The sequence below is a fragment of the Lethenteron reissneri genome, chromosome 49, assembly GCF_015708825.2.
Source record: "Lethenteron reissneri isolate LAM-NWPU_2019-01 chromosome 49, ASM1570882v1, whole genome shotgun sequence".
NCBI lineage: Eukaryota > Metazoa > Chordata > Hyperoartia > Petromyzontiformes > Petromyzontidae > Lethenteron > Lethenteron reissneri.
The window spans coordinates 868,923-896,229 of NC_083827.1; the positions used below are offsets into that span (position 1 = coordinate 868,923).

General features: G+C 48.7%; 2 protein-coding genes across 2 annotated transcripts in view; both read left to right on the forward strand.

Moving 5' to 3' along the window:
- TM9SF1 (transmembrane 9 superfamily member 1) overlaps positions 1 to 9,252 on the forward strand; it is a 29,433-nt gene extending 20,181 nt beyond the window's left edge. Inside the window, exon 6 of the mRNA XM_061572136.1 lies at positions 1,889 to 9,252. Coding sequence (XP_061428120.1) covers positions 1,889 to 2,282 — 394 coding nt within the window. The 3' untranslated portion in view covers positions 2,283 to 9,252. The remainder of the gene's footprint in view (positions 1 to 1,888) is intronic.
- A 16,107-nt stretch (positions 9,253 to 25,359) lies between these two features.
- The window catches only part of LOC133354855 (piezo-type mechanosensitive ion channel component 2-like), a 238,104-nt gene continuing 236,156 nt past the window's right edge, over positions 25,360 to 27,307 (forward strand). Inside the window, exon 1 of the mRNA XM_061572007.1 lies at positions 25,360 to 25,841. Coding sequence (XP_061427991.1) covers positions 25,778 to 25,841 — 64 coding nt within the window. The 5' untranslated portion in view covers positions 25,360 to 25,777. The remainder of the gene's footprint in view (positions 25,842 to 27,307) is intronic.

A 27,307-nucleotide genomic window follows, 5' to 3' on the forward strand; every position in this document is an offset into this window, starting at 1 on the left:
CTAATCTCTCACATTAACATGCTAATCTCTCACATTAACACGCTAATCTCTCACATTAACACGCTCATCTCTCACATTAACACGCTAGTCTCTCACATTAACATGCTAATCTCTCACTAACACGCTCCTCTCTCACATTAACACGCTCATCTCTCACATTAACACGCTAATCTCTCACATTAACACGCTAATCTCTCACATTAACACGCTCGTCTCTCACATTAACACGCTAGTCTCTCACATTAACACGCTAATCTCTCACATTAACACGCTCATCTCTCACATTAACACGCTCATCTCTCACATTAACACGCTCATCTCTCACATTAACACGCTCATCTCTCACATTAACACGCTCATCTCTCACATTAACACGCTAATCTCTCACATTAACACGCTCATCTCTCACATTAACACGCTAATCTCTCACATTAACACGCTAATCTCTCACATTAACACGCTAATCTCTCACCTTAACATGCTAATCTCTCACATTAACACGCTAATCTCCCACATTAACACGCTCATCTCTCACATTAACACGCTCATCTCTCACACTAACACGCTCATCTCTCAATTTAACACGCTCATCTTTCACATTAACACGCTCATCTCTCACATTAACACGCTCATCTCTCACATTAACACGCTAATCTCTCACATTAACACGCTAATCTCTCACATTAACACGCTCACCTCTCACATTAACATGCTAATCTCTCATTAACACGCTCACCTCTCACATTAACACGCTCATCTCTCACATTAACATGCTAATCTCTCACATTAACACGCTCATCTCTCACATTAACACGCTCACCTCTCACATTAACACGCTCACCTCTCACATTAACACGCTCATCTCTCACATTAACACGCTCATCTCTCACATTAACACGCTCATCTCTCACATTAACATGCTCATCTCTCACATTAACACGCTCATCTCTCACATTAACACGCTCATCTCTCACATTAACACGCTCATCTCTCACATTAACACGCTCATCTCTCACATTAACACGCTCACCTCTCACATTAACACGCTCATCTCTCACATTAACACGCTAATCTCTCACATTAACACGCTCATCTCTCACATTAACACGCTCACCTCTCACATTAACACGCTCATCTCTCACATTAACACGCTCATCTCTCACATTAACACGCTCATCTCTCACATTAACACGCTCATCTCTCACATTAACACGCTCACCTCTCACAAAAACACGCTCATCTCTCACATTAACACGCTCATCTCTCACATTAACACGCTCATCTCTCACATTAACACGCTCATCTCTCACATTAACATAGCCACCTCAGCGCCGTCGAGGTCGCCCTCTGATCCTACATTTACATGCTAACTGTTTACTTGGCAGCCCTCTGATTGGTGGAAACCCACCACGAGCGCCGCCGTGGACCATCACTTACATGACAATTGGGCTAGGCCCATTTTACACCTTCATAAACAGTTTGCCTTTAGAGGCAAACCCCCCTTTTCCTGATGACGACCGCTTGTGTTGCGATCGAAACGTTGTAGATTTTTTGTTATTTTATTTGAACCTATCTACGTGACTACCGAAAGACCCAAAGAATATGAATTCCTGCAGTCACGAAAGCTTTCAGTCAAGATTTAAGGATAGTACAAGTAAGACATTACAAATGATACACTAGCATCCACATGTACATAACTGTTCACAAAGCGAGCACGGCGGCGGCAACAAAAATAATTGATGTTTTGAATAGAATGGTGACCCCAAATGGTGACCCCAAATGGTGACGGCCGATCGAACCGCGTAGCTTGGCGACTCGGCAACCCTCTAACGCCGACGGTGGCCCCCCCCTCCCGTGCTCCCCCCATCCCTCCCGTGCCGCCCCTCAGCGCCATCTCGGTGGAGCTCTACTACATCTTCGCGACGGTGTGGGGACGCGAGCAGTACACGCTCTTTGGCGTGCTCTTCATCGTCGCTGCCATCCTGCTGAGCGTGAGCGCCTGCATCTCGGTGGCGCTCACCTACTTCCAGCTGTCGGGCGAGGACCACCGCTGGTGGTGGCGCTCTGTGTTCAGCGCCGGCTCCACCGGCTTCTTCATGTTCCTCTACTCGGGCTTCTACTACTTCCGCCGCTCCAACATGTCGGGCGCCGTGCAGACTGTCGAGTTCTTCGGCTACACGCTGCTCACGTGCTACGTCTTCTTCCTCATGCTCGGCTCCGTGTCCTTCTTCACGTCGCTCGCCTTCATCCGCTACATCTATGTCAACCTCAAAATGGACTAGTGCTACTCACTCGCTTGCCTGATTGCCTGTCCACCCGCTCGCTCTCTCAATCATCCTCTCGCCGGTTCGGCCACCGTTTAAAATTTCCTCCCAAGCCATTTGGAAGCTGCAGTCTCTGTCAGCTGGAAGAAAATTGTAATGAACGTTCCGATGAAAGATGTTCAGGCCTCATGGCACAATGGAAAAAAAAAACTGCAAACACTTTGTAGGTACCATACACAGCAGCGTGTTCCAGACTTCTAATTGTGGAATCATCTTGGTAGAATGGTCGATTCGGTCCATCTCTCTGGGATCAGTAAAATGAGTGTCTTTGAGGGAAGTTGAAAATGTTCGTCATATGGAGTAGCTGGCCTCAGCTATAGTTATGTGGAATTTCTTCTCCAGGCTCAATGCCATGAATGAGATGACTAAGTGTTGCCACATGCTTGTCTGAGCACGGAGTGACTTTACTTTTTGGTTTACATTTTGGGGTTTTCAACCAAGGTCCATGCAGAGACATTGTTATTTTCTATTGAATCCTTAAAAGGCTATGGAGGGTCTGATATATATATCAAGGGGTGTGCAGAAGTGCATGAGTGCCCTTTCTGAATCTGCACACCAGCAGTTCCCTTTCCCCCAGGTGGTCAGTGCTAATATCAGAGAGACGTGACACCACTTTTTTTTGCAATGGGCTTTGTGTGAGAGTTCGATAGCTGCTGTAAAGGGACGTCCTTACCGTTATCGTTAAGAATCACCGGTCTAGACGACAGTTGTAAAACGATGAATGTGTGGCCGCTTGAAGTATCGCAGAAGAAACGTATTCCGTTTTACTGATGATTTTTAATAAGGGCAAAACCGTCCCACAACTGCTGGTGGCTTTACTCCTATTCCATTTTCTGAGGCCACTCGGCTGAATCGTGCTGCTTTTCACAGAAATGCTCGACTGTATATCGTAGCCCATCATCTCTCAAAGCATGGATATGACAGGTACCACTTTGTGGGAAAGTAGCGATGATCATCATCCAATTGAGAGACTGACTCCTACGAAAATAATGTGGAACTTCCACCACTGGCTGAGGGCTGCTTACGGAGATGACCCCCGACCTCTGCTCATTAGAGCAGGTGGCCACTTTTAATTTGTACATGCCACTTGCTCTGGTGGGCTTGCAAGGTACTGTAGGAGTTTTCTTACGATGGTGGGGCCAAAATACCTTTCAGCTTTGCATAAATTGAGCTCGTCAGTTCTCCGTTTATACACTCTCAGTTATACCGAGTGATCGTTAGAATTCTCAAGTGTTTCATTGACTTAACATTCTTCGCCCTTCATTTGTGCCAATAGAGCATTCCCAAATGTGTAATACGTACATCGGCAAACATTACCTAAAAAAACCACTCAGTTTCAAGATTATAATTTATTTCTAATTTTACATCTGTTACATTGAGAATTAGCTCCTTCTACATCAAGGCACAATGGAATTCTTTACAACAGTATTCTAGTTTCGCTTGAAACGGCGGAGACACGTCTCGTAGAGTAAAACAACTCCGAAGCCCCGCTGCCGACCTCGCCTCCCATTCTTTAATGATCTGTCGTAATCAGAGTACTGCATGGGTTGCTTTGCTATTATCTGCTGTGTCGGCCATAGACTTGGGTTTAATTGAATTGAGCACACATCCAAATATGGTTGTTTTGGTGCAGTAGTCGTGACATATATATACATCGCACTTGGTTCACTTGAGAAGCTGGTTTAATTAATCTCAGGTGGCCGAAGCCTAGATTCATTTCTGTATCTCAACAGTGTTTGGGTCATCTGCTGGGACCTGGTCGGTATGAGTGCTCTGATTCGCCAGGCCGCCTCTGTCAATGTGCTCTCGTCTGTTTTAATTGGGGAGAGAAGCATGCTGCCCCTTCGAGTTGTCCATGATGAGCAGCATGTAGCATAGCTGTAAAGGAGTTGCTTCGTCTTGCAGCAAGAGCGCGTCCGCACATCAGCGCTGGAAATGTGCTACTGTGCAGCCTGGATGGCAGGGGGTCTTAATTCAAGCTGGTACCTGGGTGAGTAGGGGATGTCGAGCATTGGCAGATGAAAACAGGACCGAGGGAGGCTCATTGAGCAGGAGTTGAGAGCCTGTGTCTGCGGTTTGCCCGAGTTCACCCCGTGTTCAACAGTGAGACTACGGCACCGTCTTCAGCAGCCTAAGACAACCACGATGCTACAGGAACACTTGTCAGCACGGTAACTCCCAACCGTGTCGTTATTACGTTGGAAAACAATTTGCAGAGGGTGGCAACACCGACCCAATTCTGCAATGTTGATATTTCCTCTTCGGTCACGCGAAGTGCTTCAGAAGAACGACCGATCACGACACGTGGTACCAGTGCGTCGCGGCCCATTTGCAGAGGCTGAACTCTTCCACCAGGTTGTGCCGCTTGGGCGAGCGTCACCAAGCGTCGTGCGACGCAGCTGTCCAACACGAGTAACAACTCCCCCTCCCCTCCCTCCCCACATTTGCTTGTTTCATCAGCTCAGACTTGAGCAGAATGAGAGCCCAATGAGCAAAGTTTACCAACAAACAACAACACCAAATCTACAAATGTCTTTCTCTTTCAAGCCAAATGCAGTTCACTCTCTGGGATGGAGATGGCAAGGTATGATGGGGTATTTGGCAAAGGCACTGCTCTTTCTCATGCAAATTGCACCAACGCCGTTGTTTTCTTCAAGGGAACGAATTCATTGAAATGTCACCGTCTATGTTGCTTTGTGCCACGTTGGAGGGGGTTCTTTGCCAGGCGTGCCAGGGCACCTTGGTGGCCAGGCTGTCGGTGCATTCTCATTTGCTTGTCAATTGTCAAAAGCACCACCGTCTGGCTGTCAAGTAGCCGCTAAAGACCCTGCAACGATATTCCTAGAATGACGAAATTCATGATAATAGGCCGATGGGCACAATAACCATTTAACGGGTTCAGGAAACAGTTCTGTATAAGCAGTGAAGCATGCACGGCTTGTGTGTACTTGCATATACTGGGCGCAGTCACATGCGATGTAAACATTGTTTTTGCCCACCAAGGAATTGGCCAAACATCCCAAAGAGGAACCCGAGAAATAATCTTGAGACTGATGGGGAATAAAGGACACTCATTCTACGAATCTCACAACTCGCCATGATGACTTGAGTTAATGAAATGTAAATAAATGTAATGTATAGACTAACAATAACAAAGTCGCTGTTGAAACCTTTAAGATGTATTTAAATCAAATGTTTTTGGAGGGACTGTTATGATTGTGTCCATTGTTCGCTTCTGAAGCATTTATACGTTTGCCAATCCATTTAGTCTGAAATTCACTCAAGATTGTGGAGACAAACGCAGAGCAGATGCAGTCTCATTCAGTGTTACCAAGGCACCAAACTTATAAACTAAATTTGACCTCTTCTACTTTGAGACTCGACAGGAAATTTGAACAGGTCGTGCCCCAGATTAGAGATGCAACTAAATATTTAATCTTTTTGAGCAGTGGCGGTTTTCGTGTGGTAAATGTATACCAAGGGTCTCCAATCAAAGCTCTCGCCTCATTTTAAATTGGGCAAACGGAATGGCATCAGACGCGCGAGTGTGTGGACAGCTGGAAGAGAGCGATCCGAAGTCGGGCGGTTAAGCTCGCTTCGTCTGCATTGCGTTTCGATTCAACCTTCGGCTCGGCCCATTCTCTCCAGGTTCCTGGTTCTGCTGTGCAATGGTACATTGATTTTGAGTTGCTATTTTATTCCCCTTGTTTCTTGGTGACGATTGTGAAGTGTCGGCAGCCTTCCTCTCTCCCCATGGCAAAATCAGAAGTACTGTTTTGCTTTGTATGTGTTTTTTTTTATCGATTAAATTCCAAGCACTAGGCATGGAGTGAAGAACGTCTTTCCCTCTTATTGAGATTCCTAAAACAGCAGAGGCACAGCATCGTCTAATCGAGCGATCCACAAGTAATATCGCAGGCCTCTGCCTGACGTCACGAGCGCTGGTTTGCATGCTCCAGGGCGCCGCAGTGGCGAGATGTTAACTACCTCGCCTGGTATGCAGGTCGTGGGTTCAATTCCGACCCCTAACGCCTGCTGTATATTTGGGGTTTGCGTGTTCTCTCTCCGTGGTGGCGTGGATTTTCTTAGGGTCCAATTTTTTCATCCACATAACATGCTTTGAGAGTATTTGGCTGCTATAAATTTCCACATGATAAGCCACTTCGTTGAGCTATCATTTGTGGCCAGGTCGATTCTGAAAAATAGCTACGTAGCTCAGTGGGCCTTACCTGGTAAAATAAGAAAAACATTAGTTTAGCTGCTTTAGAGTCACGTTCCCTATGCCCACCTGCTATAAATAGACCCACGCATATTGACAAGACTGATTTACAAAACCCAAGTAAAAAAATTAAGTTTCAGGCCGACGTGAAATAATCACACTGAAGCATTCAAATCTGCTGTCATCTTTAGCCGCTGCCTGCATTCGAGTGTCCAGGGTCGGAGCGCTACCAAGCTCGATGCCTCCGACACGAGCATGAGGGAGCGCGCGTGAGGGAGCGAACGACCGTGGGCGAGCGAACGAGCGTGGGCGGGCGAGGACGAGCGTGGGCGGGCGAGGGCGAGCGTGAGGGAGTGAGGGCGAGCGAGCGAGGGCGCGAACCCAGCGAACTCCCTGGCACCTCGATTGTGTTTTGGGCACCGCATTGGGAACCGGGGCCGCCTGTAATGAATGTTGAGGAGCGCGGCTCTTTTTATGTCTCCTGTGTTATAATTGGTTGGGGGTATAGGAGGACCGGATAAGGCACTCTTGTTATGAACCCCACAGCTCTTTGTGCCTGCACATGTAGCCTAATGAACTGTGATCTCCGGATAAATGTATTTTCTTGTCTGACGGCAAACCCCAAAGGCAATATGGCTTCATGACTAGTCCTTCCCAGAGCAGCGAGCTGCATTCTCCCTGACCCATCTATATACGTACAGAGTAAATACCCCTGTAAAAGCGAAAGGTATTGCTCTTCATCTTGGTGCCAGAGCAAGCCATTGTTTTTAGGGCGGTGTTAATTGAATACTGCTTTTACCCTGGTTTTGCAAGGTAGTACTAAACTCAAAAAGAACAGGACTAACATAATCATGAATTTATAATTTTCCCCTGCTCCCACAAAAAATATATCGATCCCTTTCAAGGAATATTACTTAACATTCTGAATTGTTGGCACTTTTGGTAAACCATTATCTCACGTGCGAAAGTGAAAATATCGCTTCGTCTGTTCTGAGTCCCAGAGCAAAGGACTCGGCTCTTGTAATAATGCTGGTGCATTAATTTTCTTTATTTTTAAATGTGTTCTGAGACGGGGGTGGGTTTTTAGCGACGAAGTGGTTAGGCATATCAGAGTTGCGGGCAATACGGTCAGCTGCATTAGAAACACTCGGAAGTTTGCGGTTAAAGAAGATTCCGTTGATTTTGTGAAGGTAAAATGACGTAGCTTTGCTCGTACAGCAGTGCTGTTTTAAGGCAAAGTTTACGCAGCAAAATCGTCTCTTCGTGTTTCTGATGGATCTGGTGGGTTTCAAATCATTTGGTTAAATTTGGTGTTGACTTCAACTATTTGTTTTTTGGGTGTTTAAGGTTGGCGTTTTTTTACATTAGTGTTTATTTTTTTTAGACAATTGTACGATCTGCACACTTTCCCGTAATTTCTGAGCGACCTTAGGCCAGCATCCCCGATGTACCAAGCTGTCAATGCATGGGTGGGATCGTGCCACTACCACCGCTACCATGCCACTGAGCAGCTGATTGCTTTCCACAAGGACAGAAAGCGCAGCGTGGGACTAAGTTGTCAAGTTGGGCCCGGATCATGCAAAACATTTTACATAAGGTTCATACAGCCCATTACGCCGCCTTAAGATGGATTGTTTTTATCGCAGAATTTTGAAAGATAAAATTAGGTGCTATCTTAAAACACGTGAATTGTTGAAAAAGGTTTTTCTGAATTCGCTTCATTTCATGTGGCTTGGGTAGAACAGCCCATTGTGGGCACTTGAGTTACTTTAAGCAACTCCGCAGCGGATTTAGAGAAGACGCTGTCCAAATTCGTGCTAAGTTGTAACTGGCCATTAGCTTCCCATTGGCTCCCATAGGAATCCACAGCTATCGGGGTTTGCTCTCAACAGCTGGGATAGCGATGCTGCGGTGATCAGAGGAAATATGTAGAGTGCTCTAAACAGCAACAGTGAAAAGTAAACCCAACAATGAAAAGTGGCCTGCTTCTTAAACACCAGATGGTGGATCGAGGGCTTGGTCGGCTCAGGGGTAGACCTCGTGCCACGGTTGCTTGGCCGATTTGGTTTTGGCTAAGGGGGTGGGGGGGGGGGGGTAACACCAGAAGCAGCTGAACAGCAGCTATGGTGGGGGGCAAGGGGTCATGTCAGGCTGGAATTTACGCTTCGGGCTGCCTGCCTCTAGTTTACTCTGCTGGCCGGTGATTAATAATACTGTACTCTTTCAGTAGAACGGGGCTTGTTTATTCAATGTATGAGGGCGACGGGGGCATTGCCTGGGCCCAGAAGTGTCGGGGGGGTTCAGCAGGGCTTGTTTGATCGCCGAGTGTATCCGTTGTCCCCAAACATGCGTGCCCCGCTTGCATTGTCGATGACAGGCATTTTCACTTTTAGTTCTCTCCTCACCGCCGGTGGTCGCAAGTCGCTGCATCCTCCATGGCCAAGTCCGCGCTGTGCATGTGCGTTGTACAGTTCCTGTCTAGAAAAAAGACTTCACCTGAAAGCGTGCGTGAGCAATGCTGGCTCGTCGCCTCTGCGACTCTCCGACACGCGTGTCTGCAGCGAACACGTGGGCGTCGTTCCCTGTTGGGTGGCATTTGCGCGTTTTGCGGTGCCTGGATTTTGCGGGTCTGCTGTGTACGATACGATATTGTTGGAGCATATTTTATTTTGAATTGCATCAAATTCAATAAAGAAAAAAAAAACGATAGGGCAAGCTGTCGAATTTGTTTTGATGAACGCATTTTGGTTGTGATTTGTAAACGCACCGAGATATGCATACCATGCTCGTTTCCTGTCAAATAGCCACGATGCGTCGCTTGTGGATTCGATACCAACACCACGGTCCCTCGAGTGGGTGCCGTGGCCAGTGTGCACAACTTGCAATGCAGTGACGAGTTAAAATCCCCCCTATTAGTGATTCTATGTTTTTCATTCATCTTACCCACTGAGCTGACAAGCTCTTTTTCAGAAGCGACCTGGCCACACATGATAGCTCTACGAAGTGGTTCACCATGTGGAGATGTTTAGCAGCCAAATACTCTCAAGGCATGTTGATTCCAAATGTAGAGAGAAAAACCGGAGGACCCGGAGAAAAATCCACGCGACCATGGGGAGAACATGCAAACTCCAAATATACAAGCGTCAGGGTCGGGATCGAACCCACGAATTCCTGCAAGCGAGGCGCGACGTAGTTACCACCTGGCCAGGCAGGAGGTAACGTCTCATTCACTCGGTCTATCATCCCTCAAGGATCAATAAAACGGATTCCAAAAGGGGAAGTCAACTCGTTTTCCCGCTGCAGAAATGGGAATTTCCACGGCGAGATCGGGACTGCCAACGGACATGAGCTTAGAGAGACGCCTCCTTGTTTTCGCTGCGGTGTTGAAAGATGGAAGAGTGCACGGTGACCCAGTAGACGAGAGGTGGCATCGAAGAGAGATGGTGGGAGGTTGTCACGAGATGAATCGGCGAAATACCGGACAACCCGTGGCTCGCGTGGGAGAGCTGTAGAGGCCGGCCGTGAAAGCCTGCGCTGTCGTACAAGTGTGAGATGTTGACATGGGAGGTAGGTAGATACGTATGATAGATACGATACGTATATTTGAAGATCCGTGTGATGTATGGTGCATTGAGAGGTTTTTTTTTTCCCCGGCGTGAGATAAAAAAAGATGAACGAATATGAGCTGTGGGGATTGGAGATGTTTAAGGAGCATGAGAGATGTTGAGATAAAGCATGAGATGGACTCAAATGAGATTAATTCTCGAAGGTGACATCAACGAGCTTGAGGTGGGAGATGTTTGCAATTGTGAGATAAACGGTGAGAGTAAGATGTTTGCAGCTGTAAGCATGAGACAATCAACCCCCCGACTAGTCTGACGTCACGTGTCCGAGAATCCGTGAGCTCAGCCCACGTGGTGCTCACCGAGGTAATGAGAGCGCCTCGTCATCGGAACGTTGGATCACGTGTCACACTTGTCATTGGAACGCGGCCCAATAAGAGAACGCCTCGTGGAGAGGAATCATCGTGGTTCCTCTCCCCCTCACTCCTGTCCCATCCCCCCCACTCGTGTGGGGTCTGTCCCGCCTGCTGCTCCTCCGCTCGGTCCTGTGCGGTCATCCCCACGTCCACTCGTCCACATTCCTTCGCATCCTGGTTCACTGCTTCGAGCCACATCTTTCGTCTTCTGCTTCACGGTATCCTGGCCGGAGGCCCTGCCGGCTTACCCCGAATCCGGCTTTGAGAGTATTTTTTTAACCGTATCTCTTGAATATTGGTTAGAAACAAATGCATACATATTCATGACGAAAACATGAACATCTCGGATACGCTGACATCGTCAGCATAGCGCCCCTACAGGCACTGAACTGCATGACATGTCAGTCGGATGCTGAGCTTGTAATACACTAAAACTCAACTTTTTATTTCACCAGGTAAGGCCCACTGAGCTCCACAGCTCTTTTCAGAAGCGGCCTGGCCACAAATGATAGCTCAACAAAGTGGCTTATCGTGTGGAAATTTATATCAGCCAAATAATCTAAACGCATGCTTTTTAGTTTAACACGTACACTGTAAAAAATGTGACACATTGTTACTTAAAAAAAGTATGGCAACAAAGTGACACGTAATATAATTGAGTAGATTTTAAGCACTACAACTTTGAATAAAAAGTGTTGAATAAAATAACTAAAAAATAATAATAAAAATAAGTACATGGTAATAAAAGCAACAGTTAAAATGTGTTGGATTTAGTAATATGATTCCAAATGATGAGTTATATAGCCTAAAAAAAATTGTGTAAATCCAAATAGATTTTACAAGGAAAAGTGATTTATATTTACTTAATATCTGAGCAATGGTAATTTAGATTTACTAAATATCTGGTGGTATCTGATTAATATTTATTAATGATCTGGGTGAAATTGATTTACATTTAATAATTGTCTGGGTGAAATTGATATAAGCTTACTAAATATCTGGATCAAAATGATTTGGATTTACTAAATAAAATACTTATATTGAATGTCTGTTGCCATATCTTTTCTATTTCTAATCCACCCAATATCATGCCTTCGTGGTGCCACAATTCACTTACGTTAAGTCAACCGATCACCATGAAAAAGATAAGAACCATGAAAAGGAACAGCAGGTTAACATTTATTCGTGCAATTTTGTCTCAACATGTTTATCCAACATATTACAAGTACAAAACAAAGACAGAAATCACGTATGTGTACAATAGGGATACAATACTGGAGGTATTTATAATTTGTGGGCATTACAGGCACAGATTACTTTTTTGGATGTGATTTAAGGTTTAGTCTTTTTAGCACATTTAAATTACGACAATGTTTAAAAAAAATCTGTAAAAAAACTTTCATATTTCTTTTTTATATGCGCAAATTGAAATCCTAAGGGCCAATATGTTTTTCAAACCGCTAAAAGAGATTAAAACATCACGTGAATTGACTTGCATTCCCTGTACTTATACTAGTAGCCATAATCCACAATCCGGGTGGACCTATCTTTTTTAACATGCATAATTACAGTACAAGCATGGCTTTCTAACAAGTAAACTAGCACAGCCTACAGATGTTCTATGCATCTTACATCTATTCCTTTAGAACAAACACTTGCAATGGCCTAGGTCAGCGTCACATCAGAAGAAAGCACAATGTTAGAACACCCAAGAAACATTAAACAAAAATAAAGATAGCTTTCAATAACAAATCAGTGCATTCTCTGATAGCCTATCAGATGTATAGGCCTATAACGCAGAACTTTGACAGTCAGACTCAGTTATTAACTCGTTAAGCTCAGTCAAACTGAAGTACTTCTTCTTGGTGAAAATCTGAAAACACAATGCTAGTTCCCTTGGGACTATGCCTTCCAAAAGGTCATGTAGTACATCTGGTGGGTACCCAGACTCAAAATGAAAGTGATTTAATTTATCAGTCAATGGACACGACCGCTTTACGCCAAAGCAATGAGTAACATTTGGATTTTCTCTCAGTTTGCACATGCAAACTATGTTCCTTTTTTGTCCGAGGTGGAAACACTCCGGTCCGCACTTCGTGTGTCTGGTACTCTGAAGAATGTCCAAGACAAAATCTACAGATGTACGGCCCCGTGAAACATTCAACTAGTCCACTGATAGAATGTGCATCGAGATTGTCAGCTACAACACAATGTACTGTCCCTTTAATGTTTTTTCCAACACTGGAAATGAAAATCCCTTCCTGTTCTAGAATGACAAGATCCTTCAAGAGTGGTTCCAAAACTGCTCTGTATTCAAACTGTTTGACATCAACAGCTTTGCAAAGTAAAGCTAGGTGTATTGACGTTAATGCAGATTGCAACTTTGTTGGAACATTTGCCAAAACCCAATAAACAGCTGTTATTTTGTGTTTTTTTTCTATAAGTTCCTAGTGGGTTACACACTTCAAAGTCGTCAACGTAAAGGATTATAGACAGTCTTGTTTCTTCCCCAGCATAAAATACATTTTGCTTGAAGGATTTTCCATCAAAAATTGACTTAATATATCCAGTACTATTTGATTTTCTGGATAAAATTATTTCTGCAATGTCTTCATTCTTCAAGACTTCCTGCAAAGTCTGGAGAATAGGCACACATTGAAAGGTCTTGTTCTTTTCAGTATCAATAATATATTCAATGCTATCAACACACTGGAAATGCACCTTAAAATACTTTCTTCTCTTAAAAGCCGAACCAAGTGTACCACCTGCTCCAAGTGCTGTACTAATGGGATGGAAGTTGCACAACTGCTGACAATTCAGTTACGATGGCCTGGTCAACAATGCATTTATTCACCTTCAATGTTGAATCTAGTATGTTCCTAACAACTGCAACTGATACTGAAGATGAAATGAACTGAAGGTCTTCAACCAAGGCATCAATGCACTTCACTGAGGCATTATAGATGGTTTCTAGCTTCAGCAGAAGTAAGCCAATTCTTTGAAGATCTAAGTATGATGCACTTTCCTGATCACAATCTAAACTAGTGCCCTCACCATCATTGGCCTCTGGTAAATCAGAATGGTCAACAGTCTGATTATGGCGACTCTCATACACATCTTTCTTAAAATCACTCAAAGAATAGGATTTGTGTCTTTTGCTTTTGTGTTTTAGAAATGTATTGTATATATTTGTCTGAAAGCTGCATCCTTCAAATACACAAAAGACAGTTTCGTGGCTCTTCAGATGATTTCCAATATGCTGAAAGTAGTCCTTCTCTATAGAACAACAAGCATTGCAAACTAAACACTTAAAAGCAGAGATGTTTCCTGACCGTAGACTTTCTTCATCTGAATGGTATCTGGACAAATGTGTGCGAAGGGCACTCTGCGTTTTAAATGTGCAAGGGCAACTGTCATATAGGCATGGCTGGGATTGGCCACGACCAAACATTGCGTGTTGTCTGTAACGCTTTAGTAGATTTCCTTTTGTGGCAGACAAAGACTTGCAGATCTTACACTTCCATTCCATAAGCAAAAACCTGAGGCAGAAAAAGGTCCATGTATCAGATGCAAGGCCACCAGGTCTCTAATCACATGAGGACAATAGAATCGCATTTACAAGATAATTCTTTATTATTTTTAATATTCAAATTTTCATGCTCAAATTTAGCACATCAACTTCTTGTCACTCACATCATCTAGCTAGCTAGCAACTACACAACAAGCTAGCCACAACGTAAAGGTGACGCTAACTGACTGGTGGCAAGCTAGCTAACGTTAGCATACTGTACGTACATCAACACCAAGATATAATATACTGGAGGTGTAACGGCAGGTACAGGACTTTTGGTTCGGTACACGCTGTGATCCGAATGAATATAGTCTAGTTTTAATCACGCACGTTACTTTTTCGTGTGCGGAACAAAAATTATAGTCTCGTGCTTTTAGTCGAATCAGACTGACTTCCAAAGGCCTAACGTTGTGCTAGTTAATTCTGATATACGTTACAGCCAGTTAAATTGGCATGCTGGTAACATGCAGTACCATAAAACAATGTTCAACTGCTACCACACCTTTGTTAAAAAATTGTTCGCTAAAATAATAAAACATGTCTTACCTTTGGGAGAACGGCGGTCCCTGAAACGTGTCTGTTGAAGAAGATGGTTGACATGCACGTGGCGCGAAAAAATGCCTTCAGTTTGGGCGGGAGTGTAACGTTATTAAATTCAAAAACCTCCCGGTTAGTAAAATTAATCAATTTTTGGCATTTTTGACTTTCCTGATAAAATACAATTAAATTCTACTCAGTTATTGATGGCTGATTTTATTTGAACAAAACTGAGTAAAATACAATTAATAACTATTAGAAAGGTGTTGAATTCAGCTCAATGTGATTCTAAACTACACATAGTCATTATTTTTATGTATAGGCTACTCCTATATATTTACTAAACATTAATTAACCCCAGTCTCGGTTTTTACAGTGTAGGCTTTCGCGACCATGGGCTCGCATAATTATCTACGTTGATACTCGCCATCTAGATAACCCCGCACGTGAAGGGCACGCGAGTGACGTCATCACATCTACCGCTCTATTTAAGGAACGAAACAGGAGGAGGATTTCTCCACAAATCTGGCTGTCGCCTGTAAAAAATAATTCCGTAAATTTACAGTAACTTTTCTGGCAGAAAGTTGCCAGCGAATTTTACCGTAATTATATGGAAGATTAAATCCCATTTTTTACAGAAATATGTACATAAATTTACAGTAATTACTGTATTTTCACATAATACCATCCGTGGTTTTTTACAGTAATTTCTCCGTAAAAACACAGTTGTATTCAGTAAAAACACAGTTGTATTCAGTAAACAAAATATATCCCATGACTGTAAAAAAACGGGATCTGTAAATTAACAGTAACTTTTCTGGCAGAAAGTTGCCAGTAAAATGTTCTGTAATTTCACCGAATTTTTTTGGGAATTGTGTTATCTTACTGTAAATTTCTATATTTTTAAAGACACTCCATATTTATGTCTATTATAAACAACAAATCAAACCCAAATTACATTTAGTTTAAATGGAAATATGTTTCACCCTATACACGGGCAGTTTGTCTGCTGCTCTCCACCATTACCCTCTTCCTGGCAAGAAACTAAACAAAGAAAAAACTGCTTTTGCGGTGTGAAAGACTGTATTGTCTTTTCTTTTTAATTTGTAAATCTACATACATTGGCTTGTGAAAATAGTCAGTACATGCATTTGAACATGTTTAAAAATATGGAATTGTGAAAGTATTATACCCTACGTTATAAAACGATCTTAAAAAAATAAAACAATTAAAAAGCTTCTGCATTAGCCTTTAACAGATGAACTTTGTATAGTAAGGAAATGTATAATCATCTGGAACAAACATGAGAGAAAAAAGCAAGTAACTTCCAAGAGTTTTTACAGCTTCCAAGCTGCAGTACCAGTGTAATAAAAGGACTCGAACACTTCTTTCTGTCTTCGTGTCTTTATTCAGGTTCACGTCTTTACCCACACGGCACTCTGTTATAACTCCTGTATTTGTAGCCCCCGGCTATTCACTGCTATTATAGCTTCCTCACCCCTCTGACTCTCTGCTTCATCTACTGTAACCTCCTCCCTGCAGACTTGCTGCTACCCCTATGTGCAGACCCTCTGGCTGTCACTGTATGCAGACCCGCTGCCCACTCTCTCTGTGCAGCCCCGCTGCTGACTGCAGCCTCCTCGCTGCTTCGGGTCGGTCACCGCTGGCCAACGGTGCCGATCCTCGCTCCCCCCGTGTTCGTGGCGATCTCGCCACACCCCGCTTCGCCCTTCGTGGCCTTCCTCTGTTCCTGGTTCCCCGTCACTCCCCCTGCTCTTCCGGTTCCCCTCCTTCTATACTCAACCCCTCTCCCCCCCACGTGACCTAACTCCTCCCCCCCTGACGGCACCTCAGAAGGGCCGTTTACAACCGCATTACACCAGCATCAGTATCAGACACTTCAGCAAGTACTGGAAGAAACCGGTTTAGTTCTTGATATTTATTCTTGATATAGTCATTTCAAAAGTTTGAAGAGTTTACGTGTATCTGTTTTTGCATTCAGCAACTTGCTATTAACACTTTTCAAATAAAAAGAAAGGAGTCCCAACTCAAAAGGAACGAGGCAGTGTTTCCTTTGCATTAGTAGTTAAACGTTTATCAGTGTATGGAGATTGTAATACATTGGGTAGAATAAACTTTTAGAGTACTTTTATATATTTGTCTTTTATCAGTTTACATTGTGTCTGTAATACAGTATGTGTATGTTTGTGTACAATATGGCTACCACACCATGTCAGATCTTCAGTTTAATTTTATTTTTAACAATATGAAGATCTGACATGGTATGGCAGCCATATTGTACACAAACATACACCTACGGTATGATAGACACAATGTAAACTGAAAAATAAAAGAAAGAAAAAAAACATCTCAAGTGCTGTTGAGATGTCTTCAAAACTGTTTCCAGAGGCCTCAGAGCTTCCATGGAGGTTCAAAGTCTCTCAGATCCGAAAGGAGTATCAGGATTCGGGGCTATGTGTTGTGGCTTTTCTTTCCACGTTTCTGCTCCTTTTTTGATCCTCGTTCTGGATTAATTCCAACAAGGGATCTAGAATATAAAAGGATAAGTGTTAGGAAGGAAAAACAAAAATGCAAAAACAGAAACAAGCTGATTTTCTGGTCAAAATTGAACCAAAAAAACTAAGAACCAATCAACAACTTAATTAATAATGTCGGAACCTACTGCATATGTAAATGAGTATCTGTCTAGTCATTCAATACTTCATAGTTATCAGTATATCATATGTCTGTGTATGACACATTTAAAAAAAGAGCAACAATCTGTCAATAATTGCATGGGTCTATTCTGACAAGAGCTTAATCAAAAATACAAAACATCAAGTATGAATTAGCCCTCTAAAACATCTAATTACAAGCAAATACAGTATTTTCTCCTGTAAAATTACGGATATTTTTTACAGTGTAGTTGTAATTAGTGGCGAAACGTCGTACTCAGATTGTAAGTGTTGGGGCTTGGCTCTCCGGTGTGCTGTACTCGTAACGAATTGGCACTTTCTGTTGACGTGACAACCCTTACTAGTTGGCTGTGTCGGGTGGTGGCGAGTTTAACGACACTTTTATATATTTACGCGATCCAACCCCAAAAAAATCCTCTATTACGCATGTTTTTAATCCACGCGACCACGTGGAGAACATGTGTAGTAAGTATGTAGGAGGCTTGACGACAGGATCGGAGGCACACTTGTTTATTACACCAACTTGTGCATACACAGTAATTACGGGTCACTGGGCTACAGGGATACACAACAGCTAACCCCGCTAACCTATGCCCAAGTCCTCCACTACGGAGCTAGGGGAGGCTATCTATCCCAGCCCTGGTCAAGCTGGGATCCCGGCACCCTGAGTCTCCAGACCTGCTCGTCGGTCTGGGCTCTCGGGGCCATGCCACCGGCTTGCCCTGGTCGGCCCTTATAAGGACAGCGAGCCAGGGGAGCTCTGGGGCCTATTCTAGCAGGTCTTCCTTCTTCTCTGGTTAAAGCTGAGCTCCGACCTCGAGCCCTCCGGCTCACCACCTTTTATAGGGCTCGGCCCCCGGGAGGGGCCCGTGGGGGATGCAGGTGCGGACGTCGGTGCGAGCACCTCCCCTGTGTACGGCCGTAACCCCGCCCCTTGTGTTTGTTAGCCATCCGTGGCCATGCACAATTACACCTCAACATCCGTGGCCATGCACAATTACACCTCTACATCACCCCCCCCTGTACAGCTCGCAGCCGTCCCCGGCTGCCAAAAATTTAGAATAAAGGTGCATCTCACCCGAAAACCGTGTGTGTGCCTCGCGTAATTTTAACAAGAACAAAGAGAACCATAACAAGAACAACAACAGGAAGAGAAAAAAAATAACCCGACGCACCCCCCCGAATAAATACCCCAAAACCGACATATATACACGCACTCCGGACGCCACCTTCCCCACTGTCCGCAAGGCCCCCCAACGGCCGACCTCACAATAGTCTGCGCGTTTTGGCGCGCGTTCTCGCGGCGGGCCCGTCACAAGGCCCCGTCCCGGCACGCTCAGTGGCGGTTGTTGACGATCCGGGTGCAAGAGAGTCTGGCGTCGCTGCCGAGTGACCCCCGACCCCTCCGGGAGGGGTTGGCGGGCGTGGACCCGTCACTCCTGTTTCACCTGGAGACGGAACAGTTGATGTCAGGTTAGGCGAGAGCAGCGACGTCGGGGAGTCGGCGGAACCCTCACACGTTTGGCCATGCGTGTGTGTGTGTGAACCACGGGGCGGCGCGATGAACGGTTTCAACCTTGAGGGGTGCACGTACCACCGACGCCCCCCATTTGACGCGAACACATTGCGGCCGCAAGACCTGTACGACCTCCACTGGCCCCCGCCACGGCCGTACCAATTTTGACGAGGTTGCCAGCGGCACCTGGGGACAGTGCAACCATGCCCTGTCCCCTGGTTTCCATTTGAACACATGTACCCGCCCCAGCCGAAGCCTCTCGTTCGCCCTCTGGCGGAGTTCAGAATTTTGCACGGCCGCTTCCCGCGCCTCAGACAATTTGCTGATGTTAAATTTAACGTGTTCGGACAAGTTAGACTTCGCCTGGGGCGCCGAGAGCTTCAGCTGGGTCGTTACAGGGGGGTTAGCCTCGCGTCCATACATTAAAAAGAAAGGGGAAAATCCGGTGGCCGCATGGGGAGCCATCCTGTAGGCCTGCAACACACCGGCTATGCGAAGGTCCCAATCTGTCTGGGATACTGACACCTGCTGGGACAGCATAGACGTGATGGTCCGATGCAGCCGTTCCACCATCCCGTCAGTTTGTGGGTGATACGGGGAGGTCCGAATTTTCTCCGTACCCAAGAGGTCGCACACCTCGCGGAGGAGTTTTCCCGAAAAATTCTTACCCTGGTCAGTAAGCAGCCGTTCCGGAGCACCCTTGTCGAGGACATAGCCCTGGACAAAGGCCTCCGCGATGGCTGCTGCCGACTGGTTGGCCAGGGGCCAGGCCATAGGCCATCTCGTGAAGTACTCGACCCCTGTCAATAAATACCTATTCCCCCTGGGTGTAGCGGGAAATGGGCCGAGAATGTCTAGAGCAACGAGCTCGTTAACCCGGGAAACCTTTATGGACTGCAGCAGAGGGTTGGACCCCCTAGCAGGTGGCTTCCGCTGCGCGCATTGCGTGTACGACCCCAGGAGATCCCCCACGTCCTTTGCCATGCCCGGCCAGAAGAAATCGAGCTGGAGCGTGGCAAAGGTCTTGTGAACCCCCAAGTGCAGAAGTCGCTCATGAACAGCCCATACCACCTTACCCCTTAATGCTGCAGGCACCACGAGCCGCTGGCGGCGGGTTTTTCCGTCCCAGTGCATTAAAAGACCCTGGAACAACCCCCACGAGTCAACGTTCGCCACCCCCTGACCAACCCCCCCGGCGCGACGGCGCAGAGCGAGGAGGGAGGTGTCCTCCATTTGGAGGCGTCCCCATTCCGCGACCGACAACCCCAGCAACGAATCCCTCCCTTCTTGCTCGATAGGACCCGAAGCCAAAGGCGCATCGGCGGCGGCCACGAGGACCGAATCGGTGGTGACGTTCGGGGGCCTACAACGCCCCGAACCCAAGAGGCAAGCGCACTCCAAAGTGGGTGGCAACCGCGACAGGGCGTCAGCGTTCGTGTGGCGGACGCCCTTACGATATGTGGTGACAAAGTCATAGTCTTGGAGAATCTCCAACCATCGAGACAACTGGCCCGATGGTTGTTGAACCCGCAGGGCGTACTGTAGGGCCGCATGATCTGTACGGACGGTGAAACGCCGACCGTACAGATACGGGCGGTACTGCTGAATGAAATAAACAATTGCCAATAATTCCCGACGGGTAACGCAGTACCGTTGTTCGGCTGGAGACAGTACCCGACTACCGTAAGCCACCACATGCTCTACGCCCCCAATGAGCTGGGACAGCACGCCCCCGATGCCCGTGTTACTTGCATCTGTATCGAGCAAGAAGGGTTGTGAGAAATCGGGGTAATTCAACGGCGGAGCCCCCACCAGGGCATTCCGGAGGGCGCGAAAAGCAGCCTCCTCCTCCGGCCCCCAATGAAACCTGACTCCCTTGGACGTCAAGGCATGCAATGGTTTCGCGATCGTAGCGAAGTCAGCCACAAACCGTCGATAATATGACGCGAACCCAATGAAACTCCTGACCTCTCCCACCGAGGTGGGAGTCGGCCAGGAGCTGACGCATTCCGTTTTGGCGGGATCAGTGGATATCCCCGAGCGCCCAACAATGTGACCCAAATACCGCACCGATTCGCGGAGCAAATGGCACTTCTGCGGTTTAAATTTTAAATTGGCAGCCCGCATTTTGAGAAAAACAGCACGCAACCTCTGGAGGTGTTCCTCGAAGGATTTGCTAAAGACGATGACATCGTCCAAGTAAATTAAACACGAATCCCATTGCAAGCCTGCCAAGACCAGTTCCATTAACTGCTGAAAAGTTGCCGGCGCAGAATGTAAACCCATCGGCAACCGGTTAAATTGGAAGAGACCTTGCGGTGTACGAAAAGCAGTCTTAGGTTTCGATTCGTCATCCAGAGGAAGCTGCCAGAATCCAGATAGTAAATCGAGGGTGGAAAAGAATCGCGCCCCCGCCAAGGCATCGAGCGACTCATCCATTCGAGGAAGCGGGTACGCATCTGCCACAGAAATTTTGTTCAAACGCCAAAAGTCGACACAAAACCGCAGTGAGCCGTCGTGTTTTTTCACCAAAACGATCGGCGCGCCCCACGGGCTGTTGGAAGGGGAAATGATATCGGCGGCTAGCATGTCATCAACAGCCGATTTGACATGATCCTTTTCGGCGGGACTCAACCGAAAGGGATTTTGGCGGATTGGCGCGCTGTCACCCGTGTCAATATGGTGTCGCAGCAATTTAGTACAACCAATATCAAATTTGTGTTGACTAAAAACGTCAGCAAATTCGCTCAGGAGAACTCGCAGCTGCGCGCGCTGCGAGTCGGACAGGTCCACTGATCCCGCGCAAAGCGCATCCAGCCATCCGTCATCACAGTCCGAATGCGGTCGCGACAGAGGATCGGTGGTTACCTGACCCACGAGTGGTTCCTCATAGGGTACCGGCGTTGCGTGTGCAAGCACGGTCCCTTGAGGAACCACGGCCGTTCGCGATCCTACATTAAGGACTGCAATGAAGGGGTCCCCATCCCCTCTCACCATGGTCTGAGCCGCTAGCAAATCGGGTCCATTGACCCCGGCTCGAGATGGTCCCAACAAGACCCCCCGATCCGCAACCCCTTCAGCAAACGGCCGACGCAACCTAAGAGGGACGAGCATCTGAGCCCCCGGAGGTACGCGCACAGTTTTTGTCACGAGCGCCTGCACGGTGGCAAACGCCCGACGCTCCGTGGTGGGGGAAGACAAAAATGTAACACGTCGGCCCGATGGGAGCTCGATGCACCCCTGGTCAATCAGGATACGGATGGGCATTTTGGCCAAGAAATCCGTCCCCAACAGGCACGGAACCGCGAGTGAGGAGGAAACCAAAACAAGCCCGGATAATTTAATGTCTCCAATGCAAATTTTGGCGCGGATTTGCCCAATAATGCCCAGCGAGCCCCCGTTAGCAGCATAGCATGGCACGTCAACAGGGAGCAAGGGACGACTTTGAACGGGAAGGATGTTATAAATCAAATCAGATATAATGGTCGCCGATGCCCCTGTGTCAATTAAAATCCGCACCTCTACCCCATCAATGTGACCGACCACAACCGATGATCCCGCCGACGCAGCAACGACACGATGGGCGAGCTCCGACCACTGACCCGGTTGGAGCGCTCGCCGCATTTCAGAACAATCGCGCGAGACGGACGGTGATTTTCGAGCCCTGTTTAGTTGAGCGCGTGAGTGTGTGTCGGATGTGTGCATGGGCCAAACGTGTGAGGTGCCAAGACTCGCCGTATTTCTCTGCTGGAGCTTGGGAGGAGATGGCGTGGCGTCCTGACGAGGTGTCGCCCCGCGCTGACGGGGAGCCCGGCATCCTGACGCAACGTGGCCTTGCAGGCCACAGTTGTAGCAGCGTGTGAGCACCCCAGATGGCCTGGGCTGCTCCTGGCGGCTCGGTCCATTCCGAGCCTGTGGTGCCGCCGATCTCCATTCCCCTCGCCGCTCCACCCCGCAGACCTCCTCCGATGGGAGGGCGGTGGCCGCCATGGCATGACCGGCCGCCCCCTTGGCCACCTTTCGACGTAGGGACCGCAAGCCCCCGTGGATGTGGCGCGCGACCAGCAGGGACGACATCTCTGCGTCGTCTTGAGCCAAGACGTTGACGTCCAGCTCATCAGCGAGTAGCAGCAGCTTCTCAGCCACCATGGCATCCACTCCTTCCTCGTCCATCCGTGGAAAAGCAGCCTTCGCCAGGGCCAGGAGAGCCGTCCGGAAGGCCAGGGGCGATTCGTTGGCGCCCCGATGCCGATCGTGGAACAGCTGCCTGCAGTCCGAAGGCGGCCCATAGACGGCTGACAGCAGCTGCAGCGCCAGGTGCAGAGTGGCGCGCTTTTCCTTAGGCGCCGAGGTGAGGGTAGCCAGGGCGTCGTTGTCCAGCATCGCCGGCAGCGCGCGTAGAGCCTCGGCGTCCGACCAGTTCGCCATCTCTTGATGAGCGATGAACCGCCTCTTGAAGCCGCCCCAGTCTCCGTCCGCGCCCACGAATTATTTGAGAGGCGGCAGACGCTGCTGTAACGCGACGTCCGTGGCTGCAGATCGCTCTCCGTCGCTCCCAGCAGATGATACAGTGTGGGCGGGCTGCGAGCATGGCATCGCCGGTCGCTCTGATGTTGACGTGCTGGCCGGTGTTGATGATGTCACGGCTTGTGCTTGGCGCTCAGCAGTCACCTGACGCGGGCCGGCCCCGCCCTCTGCTCGCACTGTAGTGATGGCGGGAATTTTAACCGCGAGCCGCGTCGGGGTGGCGGGAAACGTTGCCCCGCGTCGGCTGCTGTCGCTGTCCCGCGCAGCCCCTCCAGCCCCCAGCCGCGTGATCTCCTCCAACGCGGCGGCCGCGGCATAGAGCAACTCCGCCAGGCGGGAGTGAGCCAGCCGGAGTCCTTCGGCCGACGCATCCCCTCCTTCCTGTTGTAGCAGCGCGGGCGTACTCGGCCCTGGCTGCTCCGATCCGACCCCGGCCATCTCTGGTGGTGATTCGGCCGTGGCGTCTTCTATCTCCGACTCCCTGGTACGTGTCGTCCCTCGTGTGTCCATCGTTGAACGTTTTACTTCTGACGCCAGATGTAGTAAGTATGTAGGAGGCTTGACGACAGGATCGGAGGCACACTTGTTTATTACACCAACTTGTGCATACACAGTAATTACGGGTCACTGGGCTACAGGGATACACAACAGCTAACCCCGCTAACCTATGCCCAAGTCCTCCACTACGGAGCTAGGGGAGGCTATCTATCCCAGCCCTGGTCAAGCTGGGATCCCGGCACCCTGAGTCTCCAGACCTGCTCGTCGGTCTGGGCTCTCGGGGCCATGCCACCGGCTTGCCCTGGTCGGCCCTTATAAGGACAGCGAGCCAGGGGAGCTCTGGGGCCTATTCTAGCAGGTCTTCTTTCTTCTCTGGTTAAAGCTGAGCTCCGACCTCGAGCCCTCCGGCTCACCACCTTTTATAGGACTCGGCCCCCGGGAGGGGCCCGTGGGGGATGCAGGTGCGGACGTCGGTGCGAGCACCTCCCCTGTGTACGGCCGTAACCCCGCCCCTTGTGTTTGTTAGCCATCCGTGGCCATGCACAATTACACCTCAACATCCGTGGCCATGCACAATTACACCTCTACACATGCAAGCTCGTCAACAACATCTCGTCACATCCACATGGTGCCAAACAGAGTTCGGTGCCACGAGGTCACGAAGCTCTCGGAGGCGCCTGTTGGAGGGACGCAGCTGGGAAGAGCGCAGCGGGCGAACCTCGGGCAGTTTGTTGAAGTTGTAATTCGCATCCAAATAGTGAGCGAACGAGGTGGACAACTGAACAGTGAAAAGTAACAAATTGATGCGCCTGCAAGTGAGGACGTGTGCGTCACCAGTGCCTGCCGTGACGTGGGTCACAAGTGAGGCCGTTAACAACAAATCGGAACCAAAGTGAGGAGTGTGCAACGCAGGACGGAGAGGTACGAACTGGGAATTGCATTCAGATAAATAGAGAGGGGCACGTGGATGAGAGGACATGCAGAGGTTAAGACAATTCAAGCTGTGAGAAAAGTTGCAGAGGTTATGGTGAGATGTAATTTGATGTTTAAAATAAAGGTGTTGAGAGGTGCCTTTCGTGTTTAGTTTGTTGTCCTTCCCCCCGCACCTCCGATTAGCGCGGTTGGCTACGTACGGTGCGTTAGAAGTTCATCCACACACGCGTACATCCACACACGCGTACATCCACACACGCGTACATCCACACGTACATCCACACACACGTACATCCACACATACATGGTCACACAGATGCTCTGGTGACAGGCGAGGGCGCGAGAGGTGTCCGGTGGGGAGAGACGACCTCGTGTGAGACGAGAGAGTTCTGTCTGAGTGAGAGATATCGCGAGAGGGGGTGGGGGGGGGTGAGGTAGGCGTGGTGGTGGTGGTGGTGATGCTGCTGCCCTTGGTCTGGCGGCGAGGCTGGGGCTCTGCTCTTCTGGGGAGAGCGAGAGGGGAGCGGCGGAGTCTGACAGCCGCAGCCGCCGCCGCCGCCGCTGTTGAGCTCCGTCAGCCGAGTTTGCGGTGGCGAGGCAGTGACGAGGGCTGGCACCGAAGTTGTCGTGCGGGATCCACAAACTCAACCCAGGCGTGGACTCTGCAGAAAATATTCAAAGCAGAGAAATCTGCGCAGCTCCAGGTGCGTTGCGTCTTCACCACCACCACCATCATCACCCTGCGCTGCCTGGCCCCGTCTCCTGCTGCCACTCGGAGCTCCGGGCTCCCCCACGCGGCCGCCGTCTCAAGGAGAAGCCAAGCGGGCTCACTCACCCGACTCACTCACCCCCCCCCCCGGCTCGCTGCGGCTGCTGCTGCTGCTCCACTCGGCGGCTCCGGGCGATGTCCCGGGAGCCCCGCGGAGAGGGGGAGGCGGCGCGGAGCAGCGACTGAGGCTCGGCCGAGCCACGCGGGGATGGCGTCACAGGTGGTGTGCGGACTTGTGTTCAGGGTGCTGCTGCCATTGTGCCTCATAGCAGGTGAGACGCTCAGCCACTCGCTCGCACACCCCTGGATTTAGTCACTCACTCATACACTGAGCCACTCACTCGGTCACCTTTTCACTCGTTCACTTCTACGCTCGCATACACTGACACCTCCACTCAGAACAGTCACACACTCACTCACTCGCCCACCCGTACCCTCACCACTATGAAGGTTGGCACGGCACACAAGGGGGTGGGTGGCCAACAACCACGCCCGACCGCCTTTGTCTCTCCAGTTGCGATGTTTACGCACCGTACCAGATACTTATTTTGAGGCTGAGTCGATCTAGGGGAGGCCCAGGATCGGTTCGGATAATCGTTACTGCTGTTGCCCGTGAGCGGGAATCAAACTCGGGTCGCCGGGTTCCTAGCGCAGTGTAGCGCTAACCCCTACACTGCCGCTCGCTCACACGCACGCACACACACACACGCACACACGCACACACACACTCACGCACATGCTCACACACACTCACACACACTAACACACTCACACATGCACGCACACACACGCTCACACACGCACACTCACACACTCACAGGCACGCACTTATAGATTCTCTCACACACACACGCACACACGCACACACGCACGCACACACACACGCACACACACTCACACACGCACACACACACATGCACGCACACACACGCTCACACACACTCACACACGCACACTCACACACTCACAGGCACGCACTTATAGATTCTCTCACACACACACGCTCACACACTCACACACGCACACACACGCTCACACACACACGCACACACACTCACACACGCACACACACGCTCACACACACACACGCACACACACTCACACACGCACACACACGCTCTCACACACACACGCACACACACTCACACACGCACACACACACTCACACACGCACACTCACACACTCACAGGCACGCACACTCACACACACACTCACACACGCACACACACACTCACAGGCACGCACTTATAGATTCTCTCACGCACACGCACACACACACACACACGCTCACACACACGCACACACACACGCACACACACACTCACACACGCACACACACACACACACGCTCACTTATAGATTCTCTCACGCACACGCACACACACTCACACACTCACACACGCACACACACGCTCACTTATAGATTCTCTCACACACACACGCACACACACTCACACACGCACACACACTCACACACTCACACACGCACACATACGCTCACTTATAGATTCTCTCACACACACACGCACACACACTCACACACGCACACACGCACACACACACTCACACACACACACTCACACACGTACACACGCACACACACTCACACACACACACTCACACACACACACGCACACACACACACGCACACACACTCACACACACACACACGCACACACACACGCACACACACTCACACACACACACACACGCACACACACTCACACACGCACACAC